Genomic DNA, 22,599 nt, shown 5'->3' on the forward strand with positions numbered 1-22,599 from the left:
CACAGTTCGCCAGACACTTTCATCGTGAGCGCAGGACTTGTTAACTGCGTCTACTGGCAGCCGATGGAAACATTGGCATCCAACCACCTAGCCATACTACTTTCTCTCGAGCGATCTGCCGACTTCATCACTCTGAAAAACGCACTTTCATCAATTTCAAAAAAAAAAGTGGAAAGATTACAAAACTTATACAGACAATCTGCTGCCCTCCCTATCCGGACCTCTGACCGTCAAGGGGAGCGTGCTTTGCGCAAGATCATCGAATCCGCGTCGGATCGTTTCATTCTCGCCGGAAAAACTCACCACATTCCCCCAGTTACTCACCCCTCGAACCGCGCATGCCTATATAATCTTTTGATACAGTGAACCACGGCACATTAATGCAAGACTTGGAAGGGTCCTCCCTTCATCCAAGTCTCAAAAGGTGGACCGCAATTTATCTGCCTGGTCGGCAAGCATCGGTGAGTTCAGGAACACAACATCTAAACCCAGAAAAATTAAACAAGGGTACCACAGGGTGGTGTCCTATCCCCACTTCTGTTTAACTTCTACATATCGAAGCTACCTTCACCACCAGAAAGAGTCACTATCTAATCTTTGGTGTGACGTTCGATCAGGATCTACATTTTGAAAATCATGCAACCGCAATCGTTCCTAAAATCCAGAGCCGTAATAAAATCCTCAAATCTATTGCCGGCAGCACTTGGGGTAAAGACAAAAAAAAGCTCATTACCACTTACAAAGCAATTGACCGAACGATAGCATGCTACGCGTCCCCGATATGGTCGCCAAGCCTAAAGGTTACTCACTGGAAGAAAATACACGCCTGCCAAAATACTGCCCTTAGAACCGCTACGGGCTGGCTGTCTTCTTATGTCCCATTAGGGAGAGAAATGAAATACTGAGCAAACAGTTTCTGTTGAATACCCAAAAACCTGAGCATCTCAACAGACATCTGATTGATGAGGCATAACCTTCCAGGGGCTGAAGGGGTCATCTCCGTAAGCATTATGAGGAAATACGGCACACGAAAACACAGTCGTATAAAGCAAAAAAGCACAAGCAGGTCCTTAGTGATATCCACACACAGGCACCGGACCTCTATGTCAGGCATTGCCCAGCGAATCCAGTTCTTAAAGAAAAATACCCAGAACTCGCAGAAGAGGAACGCACCCTCCCTAGGGAAACGCGCGTCACTCTAGCTCAACTTCGATCTGGGTAATGAAACGGTTAAACTTTTCCCTATCCAGAATCAACAACGACATACAAAATGTATGTCCTGCTTGCAATGTGTCCCCTCATGACACCAACTCTTCAATTGTAATGTGGAACCAACGCCTCTAACATCCCTCTCATTATGGTCCACCCCTGTTGAAACAACAAGTTTCTTTGGACTCCCGTTAGAGGACATTGATGACAATTTGTGATCGATCGCACCTATTGGATGGGGCGAAGCGCTGCTACCACAACAACAATGCCAATGACTGCACAATAATGGCCACACGTCGATGAGCTCTGTAATAAAATAAACAGCTATCTCCGTGATCTCTCCAGTTTTTTCGCCTGGCGAAACCTGACATTGGCACTGACCAAATCATCGGCGACCTTATTTACAACATGGACACGGAAAATATCAATTAGGGAGAGAATAAAAAACTGAACAAATTCTGTTGAATACCCAGAAACGTGGGTATTCCAACAGACATCTAATTAAAGTGTCTCCACCTCGCAGGGGCTTAAGAAGTTATCTCCGCAAGCATTATGAGGAAATACGGCACCTGAGAACACAGCTGTATATAGAAGAAAAGCGCATTATCATCCACACAATAGCGTCGGACCTCTATGCCAACAATTGCCCGCGAACACCGTTGTTAAAGATTAGTAATTCGCAGAAGAGGAAAGCGTTCTACCTAAGGAGATGAGCGTCACTCTAGCTCAACTTCGAGCAGGATACTGTAACAGGTTAAACTTTCACCTATCCGGAAAAAGACCCGACATACATAATGTGTGTCCTGCTTTCAATGTATCCCCACATGACACCAACCATCTCTTTAGTTGTAATGTGGAAACAACCTCTAACACCTCTCTTACTCTGGGCCGCCCCTGTTGAAACTGCAAGTTTCCTTGGACTCCTGTAGAGGATACTGATGACAATTTGTGAGTGGTCGCACCTATTGGATGGGGCGATACACTGATACAAAAACAACAGCAATAACAATTGGGCGAAACATTTTTTCATGCTATCCTTCACTGTATATATCCACTTATTTTATAAATAGTTGTGTATATCAAAAAGGTAATTTAAACTTTTTTTACAGGAAATGAAACAATAAAGCTGGAAGCACAGAATTTTGATTTGAAGAAGGTTCCACCCTGGCGATGACTTGCTTAGTTACTTATGCTGACATTTTTCTTAATAATTGGAGTACATACATATCCACATATACATAGCTATGGATGCACTTGTTTTTATTCCAAAGATATGAGTTATTATATATATAGTTTACTTGTTATGTTTTATGTTTTGCAAGAGGCAAAAAAAAAGGAAGAAAATACAAAAATTCATTTAATGAATGTAATTTTAAGTAGAAGATATGCCTTTTCCATTTTACCACACGTTTTCTTTTTAGTACATATGTATGTACTAGACTGGGTCGAAAAAAAAAGTTGCTAGTGTCCGCCCCTAAATTTGAAGATTATGTTGAGAGGGTTTCGGAAATTTTTGGTACAAGTTTGTTAGCTGACCTAATCATGTGAAAACGACTTCATAGCTTAAAATGACATTTAACAGAAATGTGAAGCTTCTCAAGGCCAAAATAATGGCATATCAATTTTAAAAATCGGACGTCAAAAAACAAAGTTACAACGAAAAAACCTTTTTGGCTGTATTTCGAAGGATCAAAAAAAAAAAATTCTGAAACCCTCTCAACATAATCTTTAAATTTAGGGGCGGACATTAGCAACCTTTTTTTTTGTATGGGGACCAACCCAGTCTAATATGTACATATTTAAACGAAACTTTTTGTACGCACAAAAATTTATTTTCCCATTAAATGTAACTATATCGTTTAACAAACAAAACAAAATAATCACTTTCTAACGAAATTTTACTTTGTGGTTTTTGACACACATACTTATGTAACTCTCAGACTCAAGCGAAATTAATTTCATTTTAGCATAACGTACGTACATATATGTATACATACTTACTTATAAAATACACATAAATTAAATAGAACATTTGTTGCTTAGTTAGCCGGTAATGGCTCCTGACTAAAATAGGGTGCTGTATTTGGTGTTAAAAGTGTATGGCAAATATCACAGACACGTACAATTTTTTTGCGTGGCCCAGACGGCACCGATTTCGTCAAACATTTGTCACAGTAAATATGCCCACAATGACGACAATGAATTTTTCGTTCTGTTACTGTGAAATACGTATTGCATGTGGGACAATTATCAACATCTTCGTCCTCTTGCCAACGCACTTCCGTATCGGATTTACGCAGTTTCTCTAATGACATCTAAAAGTTCGAGAAAATCAGTTATGTTTTAGTATTAAGCAAAGTGTGATGCAATCAAAATTAAATAGAAATACAAAGGATTAACGGTGCTGTATTACCCGAGCGTACCGGATCTGTATCCGGCAAAGGACCATCACATCGATAACACTCCCCAAAGCCTGCGGGGAGCAATCTTATCGATACAACAACAACAACAACAACCACACAACCCCTTAATTAATTTGGTGTTTTAGTCGTCTCTTACGACAGGCATGCCTGCCGCGGATATATTTTAAGCCCCCTAACCCACTGGGGTACGGGGGTTATTGTTACGTACCTGCAAATTTTGCGATAATCTCACAAAATCCTTCTGTACTTGCTCACTGGTGGCTAAATCGTCTTGTAAATTTTTGATTTTTGATTTATAGTCTGCATTCATTTTTGTCAGCTTCTCCTGAAAAAAGCAAACAAAGTAATTAACACTACAACAACAAATGCAAAAACATATGATAATATTACAATAGTATCCTGCAGCTCAATAATTTCAACGCGAAACTTTGATATTTGTCTATTCAACTCAGTTTCTTTGCGCTCTAGCGTTGTTTTTGCTGTTTCATAATTTTGTATTGTCAAGAGATGTTCGGTCAAGCGATCCCTGAAATTATATTTTTAAATTTTTTTATGTATTGCATAGTGAGTTGAAAAACAAAATACAAATGGCCAATTCCACCAAACCTTAGACTTACAGAGAAACATTTTTTTAACTTCAAAATTATTTTCTAGTACAGTTTGGAGTAAATATATATTAGCGTATCTAGATGTAGCCAAATAGGCCGAAAATATATGTTATGCGAATGGACAAAGACGCTTCGGCCAAGAAGATATTTCAATCGACACCCGGATTTTGATGCAGAGGACAGAGCACCTCCACTAAGTTGGGAGAGGCAAGTGGAGGAAGACTGGACATCCCTTGGCGTTTGTATTTTTCTTGTAGATGTATGGTCCTTTTCCGGATATTAATCCGTTATGTTCCGAAAAATAGCACCACTAAGGTATTAGCCCAAACATTTCGGGAACGATTTAATATGACCACGTTGAATCTTCTAAGTCATCCAACCTCTTCCTTCCGTGAGGAGTTTGGGATCAGCAGAGCCTCGCCTGCTAAATGAATAGGATTAGCCAATCGGGGGTGAGGTTGATAATTGGGTTATATATATTATATAGAAGTTATAAATTGCGCTGGCAGTCCCTTGAAAGGGTTGCGCTACTCAGCACTTTTAATCCCACCTACCTTGGTGATTCCAATTGGTGTCAATTATCGCGAAACAGGGAGGGCTGGTGTGACTTTTTACAAAACGGCCAAAATCGCTGCGGCGTTTAAGCGTCAATTAATAACGATGATGCAAAGCTTATACCTATTTCTTCGTATCGACCAAACCAACCCGTATTTGCACTGCAAATCAAAATATTGAAGCATACATTTAGGCGTTATTGTTAAAATGGAATGTTTTGTTCGATTAAGAGGGCTGCAACACATCCAGAAGGACGTTTTAAAAACTCCATGTTTTAAACAAAGTTTACAGTTAAAAACATAGCATAACAAAGGCTTGCACCAATTCAATTTTCATTTATATATGTACATGTACATATAGGGAACAAAACCACTGCCAAGAGTCGGACATGAGTAAAAAACACTTTCCTACAGTATTTCGATATTGTTTTTTTATTTGCGGCCGCCGTGGTGTGATGGTAGCGTGCTCTGCCTACCACACAGAATATCCTGAGTTCGATTCCACGGAAAAGCAACACAAAGCATTTAGAAAGGTTTTTAAATTAGAAAATTTTTTCTAAGCGGGGTCGCCATTCGGCGATTTGGCAAATACTCCGAGTGTATTTCTGCCATGAAAAGCTTCTCAGTGAAAACTCATCTGCCTTGCAGATTCTTTCGGAGTGGGCTTAGGAAGCGCACGGCCAATTGTAGGAAAAATTAAAAGGAGCTCGACGAAAATTGAAAAGAAGCTTGGCCTAAAATCTCTTCGAAGGTTACCGCGCCTTGCACTTATTTTTTTTTTTTTTTTCGAGAGACCTGAGCCCAGGGCCTTCAGTGTACATAATTTTAAAAAAGTATACATATATGTTCAGCAACTACATATTAAACCGTATAAAATAAAGTCTAAGGCCCATTTCTAGAACGGCAAGTTTTTTTTAACACGGAGTTGGCTGCTCATGAGGGGTGGAACTCATACAATTTTGAAACATTTTCAAATTAACTCTGAATTCAGAAGTTTTGCAAGTGGGCCTAATGGCATTTTCTTTAGGGTTTAGTTTCCGGGTAAAAACATATTGTCAGAACAAGGTTTGTCAATTCAGGTTAAGTGTGTAGCTAACATGAAAAAATGGCTATCAGCTTCTTTGTAATTGGCTAACAGTATGCTGCCGTGCATATTAGAGAGGTGGTGAGGTTCACTTACTGCCTTTTAGGAAGTTTATTATCAATAACACATTAACTAAGCAAATACTCATTTAAAATTTATGTTGAAAGCAAGGCGAATTCAGTAGAGGTGGTGTTATCCCAACAGCTGATTGCTTCTTGTTGATAATTTTCCATACAAAGCCTTGTACAACAGTATGTCAGTTAATCGAAATCAATGAAAATTTTCTTTTGACTTGACATTCTTCTGCACGGCGAATTGGTTGAATTCGCTTTTCCACCATCTGGTATGGATTCGCCTTTGTTGAAAGATAGGTTGATGTTTACTTGAAAAATATACAATTTTGTTGTGTTTATACCCATATACATATGTAATATTGCTAATAGAAAATTCTCGTAATGTGTTTTGAATTCGAAATCAAAACAAGACAGCCTATAAAATTTTTGTGATTGTAGCAGCATAAGTGTGACAAGAAAATATTTTAATTTTGGTACGTTCGATTATGGAATACAAAAACAAAAACGTCTAAACAGCAATATATCGGCACTCTGATGTTTGCGAATGTACCTAGCCTTTTGTAGCAATATAAGAGTATTACATACATATATGCTTATACCTTTCGTACTATATAATATATTTCGTCTACTTACTGCCACGACTTATTATCTGCTTGCATCTTTTTCTTATATGCTAAACGCTCATTGTTGCTCTTGTCTAATTGGTCGCGTAAAATTTGAATTTCATCTAACGATGTTACGCATTTTTTGCGCTCAAATTCGCTGCTAACGCGTGCTTGTATTAGATCACTTTGTTGTTGTAATATTAACTCCTGCAACTCTTCAACAGTATTTGGTAAATTAATTTCTTGATTTTCGATTACTTCTGAAGATGCCAAATAACGCCCCGATAGAAAGTCATTATCGGCTTGCAAAGTTTCTAATTGTTTATTCACACGTTCACGTTCGTCTGTGACACGTTGTAGCTGTCGCATTACTTCCTCTTTGGTATCAAGAAATTTTTGTTGTAACTCCAATAATTGCTCTTCATTCGATTTTACCTGTTCACGTAATTTGTGTACTTCTGTTTTATGCGCCTCGCGTCGCTCTTGCCATTGATCTTCCAAATCTTTACGTAATGCCGCCTCTTTTTGTAAGTCTTCGCGCGACATTGCGATGGCTTTTTGCATAGTATTTATTGTTGCTAAATCTTCATTACTTTTTGCTTGTAATTCTTGCAGTTTAATTTCATACTGTGAGCAAGCATCACATGTAAGAGTGTTGATATCTGTGGAAGTTGACTTATTAATGACGAATTCCCTCTTTAGAGGAGACTCGTTTTCTGTTGATGTTGACACAGTTGTTGCTGCTGCTGCAGTCGTTCCTTGGATTTGTAATTTTTCATCCGTTTCGCGTAATTTTATCTTTAACGCTTCCATTTCTTCTTGCAGTTGCACCACTATAGAACGTAAAACTTCTGCATCCTCTTGTGCCTAAATGTATACATTTATTTTTTTAATCGAAATCTTTTGTGTTACATACACATGTTTACTTACATAGTCTTTTTTACCGCTTTTAATTTTGTTAATATCATCAATACTTTCGTGCTGACTTAAACTATTGGATAACACTATTCCAGCGGAATCACCACCGAATTTGCGCAAAGTTTTTTTAACTTGACTCAACATTTGTTGTGGCGCCAGTCCACTAGTCTCCGTATGTTGCTGTTGTTGCGCATTGTCGCGAAGTTCACGGTTCTCATGCCATATACGGGTATTTTCTTCTTTCATACGTTCAAGTTCAGCCTTCAATATTGTTGATTCTTCTATTGTATCTGAATTTTGAAAAATAAAATGCATTACTAAGTATTATGATTGAACTAAATAAAGCTGCACCTTGAACTAATTGCTGTAGCGATGAGATTTCTTCTTGAGCTTTTATTTCTTTCAGATGTAGCTCATTTTCTGACTTCAAATCGGCCACCACAAACTGGCTCCTTAGCTCGTCCAGTTCGCGTATCAAGTTTTTTCGATCTGCATGACATTTTGTCAATTCGGTCTCTTTTTGCAAATACAGTTCTTTCAATTTAGCTCGTTGCGCATTAAATTCATTTTGCATTTTTCGTTTCGCTTCTTGTAGACTACCGACCAGCTGTTGCAAATTTTCTAAACCAAAGAAAATCACAAGCGATCAATAAAGATGTATATTAAAAAAAACACTAAATACATATATTTACCACCATCGTTCACTGCCTCCGCCACAGCGGAGGTAGTGGGCGTGTCACTTTCTCTTCCTTCCATTTCAAACCAAACTTGGCACGTTTAGATTAAATTACTTTTGCACCTGAATAAAAATTATAAACTTTCTTCTTCTTCCATGTGATAAGGTTAAAAAATAGTTTTAGAAATTAGTATTGCCAACACAATACAAAATTGAAAGCCTAAAAGCCGCGGCACAATGAAAATTTTCAAACAGATGCGTTTAACACAAGCTTATGCATTCCAGCGAAGAGAATAGATATATCACTCCTCGTGTTCCAATGGTACATGAACCAGATCTGGATAGACATTTAACATGCAAATGCAACAAAAATGTGAAGCATATGGATATAAATCTCTATCCGTATCTGGTTCATGTACCATTAGAACACGAGGTCTGTTATTATTAGATTTTTTCAAGTATTTAAACTATGTTCAAACAGAAAAATAAATTGAGACAATTTCGATTTACATTGAGTGGTGTGCATACAACTCAATTTAGCTTAAGCTGCCGGGCAACGCACAAATTTGCTTGATGGTTACCATAGCAACGAGTAGTTGTGTGCGTATCAGGCGATGTCGTGCTGTTGTTGTTGTTGTTGTTGTTGTAGCAATGCTCGCCCCACCTAATAGCCGCGACCGATCACAAATTGTCATCAATATCCTCTAACGGGAATCCAAGGAAACTTGCCGTTTCAACAGGGGTGGACCATAAGGAAAGGGGTGTTAGAGGCGTTGGTTCCACATTACAATTAAAGAGATGGTTGGTGTCATGTGGGGACACATTGCAAGCGGGGCATACATTTTGTATGTCGGGGTTGATTCTGGATAGGTAAGAGTTTAACCTGTTACAGTATCCAGAACTAAGTTGAGCAAGAGTGACACGCGTTTCCCTGGGGAGTATGCGTTCCTCTTCCGCGAGTTCTGGATATTTTTCTTCAAGTACTGGATTCACCGGGCAATTCCCGACATAAAGGTCCGACGCCTGTCTATGGAGTTCACCAAGGACCTGCTTGTGTTTTTCCGCTTCATACGGCTGGCTTCTCAGGTGCCGTATTTCCTCAAAATGCTTACGGAGATGACTCCTTAGGCCCCTAGGCGGTGCTGGTTCGTCAATCAGATGTCTGTTGGGATGCCCAGGTTTCTGGGTATTCAACAGAAACTGTTTGGTCAGCATCTCATTTCTCTCCCTGATGGGGAGTATTCTCGCCTCATTATGCAGATGGTGTTCTGGGGACATAAAGCTGGAGACATTGGTGCTTTATCGGTAACCGTATCGGTAACCTTATAACAGCTGATTCGACCAACCTTATGAGAATCAATGCAATCGATTATTGGTGCCGCTAAGGTCGTAACCGTATCGTAGCCAACCAATTGGGTTTTGGTTTCCGTCGTAACGATAAACAGCTGATTACGATAGGGATACGGATACAGCGATACGCCATACGGCACCAATGACTCCAGCTTAAGAAGACAGCCCGTGGCGATTCTGAGAGCAGTATTTTGGCAGGCCTGTAGTTTCTTCCAGTGGGTGGTTTTTAGGCTTGGCGACCATATGGGTGCGCGTAGCACGTAATCGGCTGGCTAATTACTTTGTATGTGGTCAAGAGCGTTTCTTTATCTTTTCCCCAGGTACTGCCAGCAAGGGATTTAGGATTTTATTACGGCTCTGAATTCTTGGAACAATTGCGGTTGCGTGCGCACCAAAATGTAGATCCTGATCAAACGTCACACCTAAGATTTTGGGGTGTAGGACAGTCGGTAGCGTAGTGCCATCGACGTGGATGTTCAATATGGTCGACATTTGGGGCGTCCATGTTGTAAATAAGGTCGCGGAAGATTTAGTCGGTGACAATGCCAGGTTTCGCGAGGCGAAAAAACTGGAGAGATCAGGGAGATAGCCGTTTATTTTATTGCATAGCTCATCGATCTCTGGGCCTGGGCCTGTGGCCATTATTGTGCAGTCATCGGCGTAGGAAACGATTGTGTCTCCTTCCGGTGGTGAAGGTAGCTTAGATATGTAGAAATTAAACAAAAGTGGGGATAGGACACCACCCTGTGGCACCCCTTGTTTAATTCTCCTTGGTTTTGATGTTTCGTTTCTAAATTGCACCCATGCCTGCCGACCACCCAGATAATTTGCGGTCCACATTTTAAGACATGGGGGAAGGGTAGACCCTTCCAGGTCTTGCAGTAACGAGCCATGGTTGACCGTATCAAAAGCTTTTGATAGGTCTAGCGCTACAAGTACTGTTCTATGGTGGGGGTATTGATTCAAACCGCAATTTATCTGGGTGCTAATGACATTTAGCGCGGAGGTAGTGCTATGGAGTTTTCTGAAGCCATGCTGATGAGGGGATAGCTGCAAATGTGCTTGGAAATAAGGGAGCAAAATGGCTTCAAGCGTCTTTGCCACTGGCGATAGGAGAGATATCGGACGATATGACTCACCTACGTTAGCTGGTTTCCCAGGCTTTAGTAGCGGGACCACCTTGGCCATTTTCCATTTCTCGGGTATGACAAAGGTGGAAAGAGACAGGTTGAAGACATGCGCTAAATATTTGAAACCCTCTTTCCCTAGGTTTTTAAGCATCGGCATGGCTATGCCGTCTGGGCCCACTGCTTTGGATGGTTTAGCGCGACCAATGGCGTCCTCAACCCCTCTAGCGGTGATGGTGATTGGTGACGCGCTGAATTTGTGTTTATGTGCGTGTCTATTGGCTCTCCGTCTATCTTTGTCGACCGTAGGATGCATTATATATTGTCGGCAGAAAGCGCTCGCGCATTTTTTCGCATCCGACAGCACCTTATCGCCAAAGGCGCTGGATACTTTGTCTTTGTGCTTAGTCGGATTCGATAGGGACTTTACGGTGAACCAAAGTTTACCTACACCGGTAGAGAGGTTACAACCTCTTAGGTGCTCTTCCCATTTCGCCCGCTTGTGTTCGTCCACAAGCAATCTGATTCGTTGGTTTATATCCCTTATTTGGGGGTCGCCTGGATCAAGCTGTGTTATAAGGTCGCGTTCCCTCGCTAAGCTCGCGGCCTCCGCCGGGAAGTGGGGCCGGATTTCGGGAATTCTCCCGGCGGGAATGAAATGTGCCAAGGCGGATTCAATGACCTTACGGAAGGCACGCTCCCCTTGGCGGGCATCAGTCGGGATAAGGAGGGCAGCAAAGCTGCTGTCTGTTGCAGATTTATATTCTTCCCACTTTCCTTTTTTGAAGTTTATGAAAGTGCGTTTTTCGGTGACGATGAAGTCGGCGGTACGCTCGAACGAAATAAGTATGGGCAGGTGGTCGGATGCCAATGTTACCATCGGCTGCCAGTTGACGCAGTTTACGAGTTCTGCGCTCACGATTGAGATATCTGGCGAGCTATGACAGCTTCCTACCATACGTGTGGGGGCGTCTCCGTTTATTGTGCAGAACGTCGTTTCGTCTATTTGATCCGCCAACATCTCACCCCTACTGTCCGCCCGCAAGTTTGAATGCCATAGGTCGTGATGGGCATTGAAATCGCCTAAGATAATGCGATTGTTGCCAGTGAGTAAGGCCTCGATATTAGGGCGGTATCCACTGGGGCAACAGGTGACAGGAGGGATGTAGATGTTGATGATTTCTAGATTTGCATCGCCTGACCGGACAGATAGGCCTTGACGTTCTATGACATTGTCCCTGCGGTCGATGCCAGGATCAAATATATGATATTGCACAGAGTGGTGTATAATAAACGCGAGGCCGCCTCCATTTCCGCTCTCGCGGTCCTTCCTGTGGACATTATACCCAGAGCAGGTCTGCAATGCAGATCTCGCTGTGAGTTTAGTCTCTTGAATCGCAGCAATGCGGATGTTGTGCCGCTTCATGAAATCGACTATCTCCGTAATCTTCCCAGTTAGTCCATTACAGTTTAACTGCAGAATTCTGAAGTGCATGAGGGGTGACGCCGCAACTCTAGGGGTAAGTGACGGGTGACTACGCCTAAGTTGTGGAAGGCCAGGACGCAATTGCTGTTGTGGCCTTGGGACTGGGCGCCCTTGAGCAAGCATTGGGGTACCCGGATGATTTGGGTTTGCAACCTGGCAACATGGCGCGATGAAACCCGTCGAGGGGTTGCCGTCGCGGAGACCAGAACATCTAGGAAAGTGGCACCACCCAAGGCAGGAGCTGCATTGAGCGGATGTCGCAAACCTATATATTCTGTGCTGGCAGACGGTGCAAACGGAGGCAGGGACTAAGAGTCTGTTTCCCTGACCTGCACGATTGCTGCCAGAAAAGAGGGGGGGAGAAGAAGACGGGGGCAGGGGCTGATGCTCAGCATTGCTACCAGCTCTACTACGAAGGTAGTAGTTATGAGTGGTATCAGCTGTTTGAGTTGTTGGCGCCGTGGGGCGCGAGCAGCAGCGGGTACTTGTTGTGGCTTGCTGAGCAGCGAGGCTGCTGGAAGGTAGTGGGGATACGCTTAGGCGTAGACTACGGGACGCCCTTGGGCGTGAGCAGCAAGGAGCCAAGAAAGATTTATAAAAGTTACGTGGACGTCGGGTTTTGGGATCAAGCCCAGAACAACCTGTCCGAGGCAACCATCCCTTGCACGAGACACACTGAACAGAGTATGACCGTCCTAAAAAGATTCTTTTCTGGCAAATGCAGCAAAACCATTTCTCAGGACCGGGGTCAGGAGACGGACCCGGATTGGGTTCGATACCTTCCCGGAGTAAGAGAATATGTAGCAGTCCTGCTGCAAGGAGCTGCTAAGAGGATGACAATTTGTGGGAGGGACGAAACAAATTAAATGGGGTCACACTGAAATGACAGTCCTTGGTCGGGAAAAATCCCGAGTCGCTCCGGTACATAGAACCGACTGCCTTGGGAAGCGCGATGTCGTGCTCACACGTACTTGTTTCCGGCTGCGCGTTGATTAAAATCAAAATTTTTAGATTTTTTCGCTTGACAGCTGGTCAATTTGATCGTGGCCGACGTGGTTGACAACCATTATTGTGTTAGTTTTGTGAGAACGTGCAATGAGCAACTTCGCGGAAGAAAAAGATTTTACTTTGCGGTTTATTGAAACCTACGAATGCAAAGGTCGGATGGAAAAAAAAATTGCCAAGAATCAGGTAATTTTCTTAGTGGCTTAAGATTAGCATCTTATTATATTAAAATTGAATAAGCTACAAAACTGCATACTCGAAAAAAGTTGAAAAATTTTTATGAAAATTCGCAAAATTTACAAGCAATAAAAAATCGTCATCCGATGGCATGTTTACGTCTGCGCGCTACGAATTTTCAATAAAAATTGCGCTTGATGCTTTCTGCTTGTGTGGTGGCCGGGCATACTTTTGTTCAGTCAAAATGTGCGTGTTGCTATTAAGTGAATGGAATGGAATGAAAACATAAAACTTTGAAATTTTTGTGTGTTGTAAGCATGGTTCTTATGTACAGGTTGGCTCATCTCATCAGCTGATTTTATTTATGTCATTGCATGGTCGAAGGGATTGTCAAAAGGAGATGGCAAACTCAAAATGAAACCAACATATTGGCAACATTTTACTTACACATACAAAAACTGCAAGTTTTATGTTTCCATTCCATACCACTCGCACCAACACCAATACACGGATTTTGACAATTTGAACAGACATATTTTGTTGCTTTACAGATGAGCCAATCTGTATATAGTTGAACCATGGTTGTAAGAAAATGTGATCAATATTTTGGTTTCATTTTGAGTTTGCCATCTTCTTTTGACAATCTCTAATCCAGTGAAATGAAAGAAATAAAATCAGCTGATGAGATGAGCCATGCGTGACGTTTAAATCTACTCAATAAACACACTTTACAAGGTTGCATTTGCAGTTTGAAACAATTTATTACGCAATTTTTTTTTTTTTAATTTTAATTTGGCAATTTATTATTTCAATTTATTATATGATAAATTGCGTAATAAATTGCCAAAATAGTATAAATTGGCAATTTGGTTTGTGTTTGTACAAAGTATAAAATTAGTTCTGGGTTATCATATGCACAGCTACTGATTCCTTGACAGTTTTCCAGAGTTTCCCAGACAAATTATTCTGCCTTTTTCTAACATCCTTGCTATTTCACCAGAGATCTGGGGGGTTTATTGGTATGTGTAAATTTTGAAATGGAAATTTTTATTATATAATATTTGTAAAAATTAAATAACTATAGCCGTGTTTTTTTACACGCGTATACGTTTACGTCTGCGCGTAAAAAACGCGTATCCTCGCATAGATAATAGGGGGACTAGTTTAACGTTATAAATGCCTTATAAAGTGTGTAAACGTATAAATTTATCTACTGCGGAAATGAAATGTCAAAATTTTTATGAAAAATCATTTACACAATTAGTATAAATTTACGCGCACATTTCATGGTGTAAACGCGGTAAACTCAAAGGAATGCAACCATGCAAACATAATTGCCGTCCTTTTCATCAGAAATCTCCGACGTCAGCAAGTCATTTACAAGAATATCTTAGTAAAGATGTTTTAGTTTTGATTTTTCACTTAATCTTGGCATTTTTAAATTTGTATAACAATCGAACATTTTTTTTGCAATAATACAGCTGATCGACAATTAAGGTTATCAAGAATATTACTAGGTGCGTTCATATAACAGCGTGTGTAAATGGATATAATTTTACACCTTATAAATTTATATGCTTTAATGTGTCCCCCTAATGCTTAGGAGACCCATCTAGCGGCAGTGGTATAATAACTAGCTACAGAACTGGGTGTACCTAAAATCGGAGACACAAACCTCTGGTGGCCATAATGTATAACATATAGCTGAATCTGTTGCGATGAGTAGTGGATACACACCATTTTTAGATGTGATACATAGAATTAGTCATGAGGTGAAACATATACAGCCCGATTCTAAACGAAAATTCCGTGCGAGTTTTTTCCCTTCTCCCATTCCTCGTATTCTAAATAAAAATTCCTTGTGAGTTTTTTCACTTCTCCCTTTCCTCCTATTCTGAACAATGTTCGAAAAAGCGGAAATCGGTTATGGGAGAAAAGTAGGTATTATGAATGTGAGGGAGAGGGAGATTTCTCTGCCATTTCATAGGAGTTTTTTGCTAGTTAAATTAAAGGGTATGCATCAAAATAGTTAAAGGAATTTGGTTCTTTTAAGAAAAAACACTTATTTGTACAAATTTGTGCTAAAATATGTATTTACATTCTACCACAATATTCTCACTGTTAATACAACAACAACAACCACAATATTCATTATTTTAAGTCGAAAAGCAAATCATAAGCAACGGAAGAGCTCTTCGTATATTTGATGCAGCCATCCAGAAATTGCGCAAGGATTTTTTAAGAAGGCTTAAATAGATTTTGGCATATGGCGAAAGGCGAACTCAACTCGACTTGGCCGCCAGAAAATTGCTTTGCAGAATGAATGCGTGCAACTCCGGCGGATTAGTGTTATCCCGCCGTCTTATTCTTCTTATGCTCCTCTGTTGATGTTGCTGTGGCACCAATTCATTACTCTTATTTCAGTGAATACCACATGAAACACAATACTGTGCATTGTTTATACCTTATTCCTTAATTTCAAACAAATTCGCAACAATAATTAAACTTTTAAATTTTTTAAACAAAATAAGAAATGCGCAACGCACATTCAAGTGACAAAACAGCTGACTTCGAAAATTCGAAATTCCTATTCCCCAATTATTCTTCTCCCTAGGAGAAAAGAATTGGAGGAATTTTTCCGCGGGAATAAAAAAATCCGCGAGAACAAAATTCCGCGAGAATATTTAGAATTGGTTTGATAACGTTTCCTTTTCTGAAATAAATTGTTGCCTAAGTAAATGGTAGAGCCTTAATAGTGTTATTCCTACCCCAGAAAATTGTCAACATTTATAGTGCATATAAAGAACATTTCATCTCACCATATTCACTCATATCACAAATCACAGAAGAAGAATGCGCATTGCGCATGTAAACATTAGATTATCTCTTTTTTATGGGCAATTCTTACGTCATTTTCCTTTAGCTCTTGTTTTTTCTCTTTCTTTCATTCGCTCAGTCAACTGTGACGTAGTTGCACAGAACGAAGCAATTTTGAACTTGTGAATGCGCAATCTGGTAGATGATCTGTGCACTCATATTTGCCGTCTTTCAGTGAGTTTTACAGCTCCGGCTCACGCTCAATTCTCACGGGAATGCTCTGGATCATTGAGAGACTTGAGAAGCAGAAATTTTCGCACACGTGAAATGTGATAGGCAGATGTCGCCGCCGTTTTTCATTTAACTCATACGGCGAAAGGCTAAGCAGCGACATCTATTTTTGAAAAAGAAGGTTTATTAAAGGCCGCATTGCCAACCTAAAAAGAAGTAATTAACAAATTATCTGGCTCACAAATTGAACCAGTCTTCTATCTGGATTTATCTGGCTCAAATCGTTGTTGTTGCATTTACATGCAAAATTATTTATCTGGTTCAGGATTTTGCCACCGGATGATAGCTATTAACAGAGTACCCTTCAAAAAACGCGACTACTCTATAAATAATGTAAGTAATACTCCTTTGGGAGTATAGGACTGCTCCAAATCTAATCTGTATTCATACAAAAAATGTGCTCCAATTAACATTGCGATGTCCTAGGAGAGGAGTAGGTGATCCCACTCTCGCTTTGTTTGTGAGTATTCCATAGAGTACATACGTTAGAGTACTTTCCAAAGTACTTTCACTGTAGTACTCCATGGAGCACCCACAGAGGATCATATGCCAAAGTACTAAAGAGGAATTGTGTCGGAAAGAATTATCGAAGTGAATTTAATTTAAAATGAAAGTAAATGAAGAGGGGCAATACAACTTTTATATTTTATACTACGAATATTCTTATGTTATTTAGCATTTGCGTGAATAAAGAAACTAATATAATACGCATGCGCACACGTGAATAAAGAAACTAATGTAATATGTATACATAAAACCAGTGCGCTCCCTGCAAAAATTGTTGGATTACGTGTTCCATTTTCTTCATGTTGGAGTACTCTAACAATACTCCTTTGCAATGCGTTTGTGGACCACCATCAGCCGATCATTGCTCGTTTTTTAACGATAGTGATCACGACACGATGACGATCGAAAAGAGTTGCCAAAAGTTAAATATTGCATGCAAATAACTAATAATAAAATTTTACTTTGGCAACTCTGATAAAATGCAACAGCGCACTGGTTTTATGTATACATATTATATTAGTTTCTTTATTCACGTGTGCGTATGCGTATTATATTAGTTTCTTTATTCACGCAAATGCTAAATAACATAAGAATATTCGTAGTATAAAATATAAAAGTTGCATTGCCCCTCTTCATTTACTTTCATTTTAAATTAAATTCACTTCGATAATTCTTTCCGACACAATTCCTCTTTAGTGCTTTGGCATATGATCCTCTGTGGGTGCTCCATGGAGTACTACAGTGAAAGTACTCTAACGTATGTACTCTATGGAATACTCACAAACAAAGCGAGAGTGGGATCACCTACTCCTCTCCTAGGACATCGCAATGTTAATTGGAGCACATTTTTTGTATGAATATAGATTAGACTTGGAGCAGTTCTATACTCCCAAAGGAGTATTCCTTACATTATTTATAGAGTACTCGCGTTTTTTGAAGGGCTGTTGCATTTTATCAGAGTTGCCAAAGTAAAATTTTATTATTAGTTATTTGCATGCAATATTTAACTTTTGGCAACTCTGTTCGATCGTCATCGTGTCGTGATCACTATCGTTAAAAAACGAGCAATGATCGGCTGATGCTGGTCCGCAAACGCATTGCAAAGGAGTATTGTTAGAGTACTCCAACATGAAGAAAATGGAACACGTAATCCAACAATTTTTGCAGGGTATATGTGGAACTCAAGAGCGAATTGAGAGTTTACAGAGTTGCACTGCCACACCGTCATTTAATACAGGGTAAAAGTGTAACGCTTTTGCGTTGCGAGCAGGCAACAATTTTCACAATAGAACGAAATACACTCTAAAAACAGTATGTAAAAATGCAAGCTTATTGCTAGTATTTTTTTGTGTAATCTTACAATTTTTTTGCATAGTCCCGCACTTAATGTGTATTTTTCTTATTTACACAGCAATGCCACAATCTTACCAACGTTTATGCTGTAAAAATACATATAGTTCGCGAAATTACTAACAACGTTTGTAAGCTAACACAAAGGTGTGTACATTTACAACAAAAGCTTAGTGGGCATTGCCGATCGACACCATCTTAACGCGTCGTGTTCATTTGTTTTAGTCAATCGGCAGTGTGCGGTTTATCGGAAAGCGTGAATAATTATTTTAGTGCATAATTATAATTATTATAAGTTATTGTAATACGTAAGTTATTTTTACTTTAATAAGAATAATGCTGAAAAATTATGTGCATTGGCAGCAAAACGCCGAGCATAAGTGTAGCGTTTGTGGCTGGTGTTTCGATAGCGTTAAATCCATTTTCCCTCATTTGCACGTTTTGTTTATAATTTAACACCCAGGATTAAGCAAAATAAGTATTTTATAATACCTGTATTAATTTGATAATATAGTATATATTAATTCAATTAAAGTGCCTGTATGAACTGAACTGAATTCTGACTGAAAATAAATTTTATTAAAATATCAAAATCTTATTCGTATTGCAACTACATAAAATGTATATGTTTATAATTAAACACCCAGGATCAAGCAAAATAAGTATTTTATAATACCTGTTTTTTTTTTAAATGTAAATGCATTTAAACATATACATGTTATTAGCTGAAAATACAATCAAATATTTTCAAAAAGGTGGGAAGTGGGTTACAGGGGCTAAGGGGTATGTGGCATTGCGCATATGATAAGTAAGTTCACTAAAACCGTTGTATATTTTACGTATTTTGAATGGTAATCATTACGCATAAGGTTGGTAAATTCACTAAAATCGTTGTAAAATGTTACGCATTTTGAATCGTAGTTTTTACGCATGTGTTTAGTAAGGGCTTTACACAGTCTGAGCTCAGGCCAAGGGGGTCACTGCTGGCGGACAGTGAACGGCCTATTAATTAGGTTAGCTGCGAATATCAAATAAGCAGCCCTCGACCAAGAGCGGCTGGTGAGGAGGGTTTGGCTTAAAAGGCCTAACGCACCCTGAGAACCTCCAGTGACAGGGCGAGTAGATGCCGCCCTGAATTAAGCATCCACAGCCTAGTGCGGGGTTGCTTCGAGGGAATACCTACCCAAGATAGGGAGGCAACTATACGACGTGGGATACACACTCAGGAAGGTAAAGAGGTAAATTATTTGTAAATTTAAGGTGATTGTCACATTAAGACTGAGCCCAGTAAGGTCTTAATTAAGGTATACTGGAATCAACGACTCGGATATGTTTGTTAAGGGCTGGCGAATGTGGCATTCGGAAATCTCAGTACACGGCTTGACACACCGTCGAAATGACTTTCCGGTTAATGTCCCATTCGTCTCCGTCCCGTTAAAACCTTGGCAGGCCTTGGGGTACGTTCAAAGTCCGTCATCATTAAGTTGGTGGTGCAGGTTCGGTTGAGATCCTCCCGATTAATACTGATCTGGCTCTGAACGCAGTCTTCATGAGGGACTGCGTCAACCTTCACGTGGCCTCCCTGCCTTCGCATAGACAACCACGGGATCTATATAGGTAACTGCACACTCGGACCAAGATAGCGGCCTCAAGTGGGGACCCAATTAAATAAATGATGAGCAACAACAATACTAAAATAAAAAACCAAACACAGGAGAATGAAATGGCGTTCAATCCATTTGTAGGAAGGAAGCTAGCTCGCTCTCCAGAAGGGCGTGGCCCATCGGCTGGGGGCCTTAACATTTCGTCGCAAGTGGTAACGAAACCCAAAGGAGCGGAGGCCGAAAGCAAGCAAGGAGCGTTGTCGCCGGGTGCTACACCGAAGCTTTGCAAAAAGAACTCCGACAGCAAGGCTCAAACGGGCACACCATTATTAAGTGAGCTAATTAAGCAGGCGTCAGCTGCGTTAAATCAGCAAAACCCCCCTGGAGAGAAAAAGATGACCAAGCTAGGCAAGGCGATTGAGGACTTGATGCAGTTCTTCATAGGGCGTAATAATATACACGCGGAAATCAAGCGCTTGGCCTCCGTAATAAAAGTGCTGTACATCGAGTCGGCCCTAGAGGTAAAGAATTTAGAACATAAATTGCGTGCAAGCGAATGCGCCAAGGATAGAAGTCCATCACCCCCCGGAAAGCGACCGAGGAAAAATTCGTACTCGACCAAGGAGAACAACGTGGTAAAACCCACTACTACTCTAAAAGATGTCTTACCAGGGCACGTGGGTGGACACAAACGACGGCAAGAAACGCAAGAGAAGACGGAGCGGAAAGAGGAAACTGCAGCCCAAAAGACGGGAGAGTGGCAGTTAGCCAAAAAGAAGAGCAAGAAAAAATCACTTAAGGCTAGGCCGGATGCAATCATCATTTCCAAGGCGGGGGATGCGACGTACGCCGACATATTGCGTAAAGTGAGAAGATGCGACGAATTAAAATCCCTGGGTGATGACGTCAAAACGATTAGAAGAACGGCGAAAGGAGAGCTGTTACTAGAGCTGAAAAAATTGCAAGATGGGAAAACAAGCGCGTACCAAGCAGAAATTGAAGCGGTACTAAAGGACTCGGCTAAAGTTATAACAAAGTCCCAAATGGTCACGCTACAGTGCAGAGATCTCGATGAGATTACTACGCCCGAGGAGATTTGCAACGCCCTCCACCAGCAATGCAACATCAAACTTCCAGATGTGGCTGCCATAAAAAGCATACGCACAGGGTACAGTGGCACGAAGTCGGCACTTATAAGCCTTACAGCGGATGATGCCAAGGCGGTTCTTAATACGCAAAGAATCCGGGTAGGATGGGTTTCCTGCCGAATTAGAGAACTCAAGCAAGAAAAACGCTGTTATAGGTGCTGGGGCTACGGGCATATAGCTCAGAAATGTAAGGAGACTGTAGATAGGTCTAGCCTATGCAGGAAATGCGGCCAGGAAGGTCATAAGGCTGCAAGTTGCGAAAATGCACCGAAATGCGCGCTATGTGGGGGACAACATTCAGCAGGCAGTTTTAAATGCCCACAACGAGAGGGCAGCAAAATGACTGTCTCATGAGGGTATTGCAGCTCAATTTAAACCATTGCGAGCCAGCCCAAGAGCTATTATCCCAAACAGTCTATGAAGGAGGATATGACATAGTGGTACTCTCTGAACAATACAAAAATCGCCAGGAGCAGGGTTGGCTCTCAGATTCAGCAGGGAAAGCCTCAATTTGGGCACCAGGGAAATTTCTCCCACAGGAAATTATGACGCCAACGGTAGCAGGATTCACGTGGGCAAAAATCAACGGTATATACGTCTTCAGTTGCTATGCCCCTCCGAGCATGACCATCGCCGAGTTCGAAGACATGATATACGGGATCACCATTGAAGCACGAGGTAAACACCCGCTTTTAGTGTGTGGAGACTTCAATGCATGGTCATCTGTGTGGGGAAGTAGACGAACCAACGAAAGAGGGAGAGTTCTCCTCGAAAGTCTTACTTCTTTGAGGTTAGAACTCCTAAATGAACCAGGGATATATACCTTCGATACAGGTACCAGACGATCCATTATAGATCTCACCTTCGCTAGCAGCGAAATAGCAAGACGAGCAAAATGGTCCATAAGCAACGTCTACACACACAGCGACCATAAAGCTATTAGCGTAGAGCTGCTCGAAACTCCACGAGCGGTAGCAGCAAGACATCGACAAAGTAGGAAATGGAAACAGCACCTTTTCGACCCACAAATATTTGACATTATCTGGAAGGACGCCATAGTACGAGAATCGCATGCGGAAGACCAGTCGGTTCAAATCACTAAGTTGCTATGTATGGCATGTGATGCTGCCATGCCCAGAAGTCGCGGAAAAGCACAGCGCACTCCGGTATATTGGTGGAATGACGAAATTGCGGAAGAGCGTAGAAAATGCCACAAAGCACGAAGAATAGCGCAGAGGGCACGCTCATCACCACGATATGCAGAGCTACACAGCACCTATGTCGCACAAAGAAAGGCACTTAAAAATGCCATAAAAAAGAGCAAGAAGTTATGCTTTAGGGAACTGCTGGATAATGTCGACCTAGATCCTTGGGGATCAGCCTACAGAACTGTGATGGCCAAAGTTAAAGGACCGATATCACAGCAACCTACGTGCCCGATACTGATGAATATTATTGTTGAAACACTTTTCCCGGCGCAAGATCGCTGGACTTATTCAAGCGAGGATCTAGAAAGTACGGAAATTCCGCAAATTACAGAGCAAGAGGTGCTGGACGCTGCAAAAAGAGTTGCTGATAACAAATCC

The 22,599-nt window shown here is 40.9% G+C and overlaps 2 protein-coding genes across 16 annotated transcripts in view; one reads left to right on the forward strand and one right to left on the reverse strand.

Annotated features, from left to right (window-relative positions):
• The window catches only part of Treh (Trehalase), a 342,181-nt gene extending 339,005 nt beyond the window's left edge, over nucleotides 1-3,176 (forward strand). For 4 of the 10 annotated variants that reach the window (XM_067772274.1, XM_067772279.1, XM_067772280.1 and 1 more), the window contains one exon: nucleotides 2,319-3,176. Coding sequence is in view for 2 of the 10 variants with exons in the window: in XM_067772277.1 (XP_067628378.1) it covers nucleotides 2,319-2,383 (65 nt within the window). In the remaining 8 variants the exon portion in view is untranslated. The remainder of the gene's footprint in view (nucleotides 1-2,318) is intronic. The other 6 variants (XM_067772276.1, XM_067772281.1, XM_067772277.1 and 3 more) reach the window with 4 other exon arrangements.
• Nucleotides 1-8,311, reverse strand: part of Rbpn-5 (Rabaptin-5) — a 371,253-nt gene extending 362,942 nt beyond the window's left edge. For 5 of the 6 annotated variants that reach the window (XM_067772287.1, XM_067772286.1, XM_067772288.1 and 2 more), the window contains exons 1-6: nucleotides 8,168-8,311; nucleotides 7,827-8,096; nucleotides 7,488-7,765; nucleotides 6,586-7,424; nucleotides 4,023-4,158; nucleotides 3,841-3,957 (exon numbers count right to left, since the gene is read on the reverse strand). In XM_067772287.1, coding sequence (XP_067628388.1) covers nucleotides 3,841-3,957; nucleotides 4,023-4,158; nucleotides 6,586-7,424; nucleotides 7,488-7,765; nucleotides 7,827-8,096; nucleotides 8,168-8,231 — 1,704 coding nt within the window. In that variant the 5' untranslated portion in view covers nucleotides 8,232-8,311. Of the gene's footprint in view, nucleotides 1-3,089; nucleotides 3,525-3,840; nucleotides 3,958-4,022; nucleotides 4,159-6,585; nucleotides 7,425-7,487; nucleotides 7,766-7,826; nucleotides 8,097-8,167 lie in introns of those variants that run through there. The other variant, XM_067772283.1, reaches the window with a different exon arrangement.
• Between the last annotated feature and the right edge of the window lie 14,288 nt (nucleotides 8,312-22,599).

The sequence above is a fragment of the Eurosta solidaginis genome, chromosome 3 (genome assembly GCF_040869045.1).
Source record: "Eurosta solidaginis isolate ZX-2024a chromosome 3, ASM4086904v1, whole genome shotgun sequence".
NCBI lineage: Eukaryota > Metazoa > Arthropoda > Insecta > Diptera > Tephritidae > Eurosta > Eurosta solidaginis.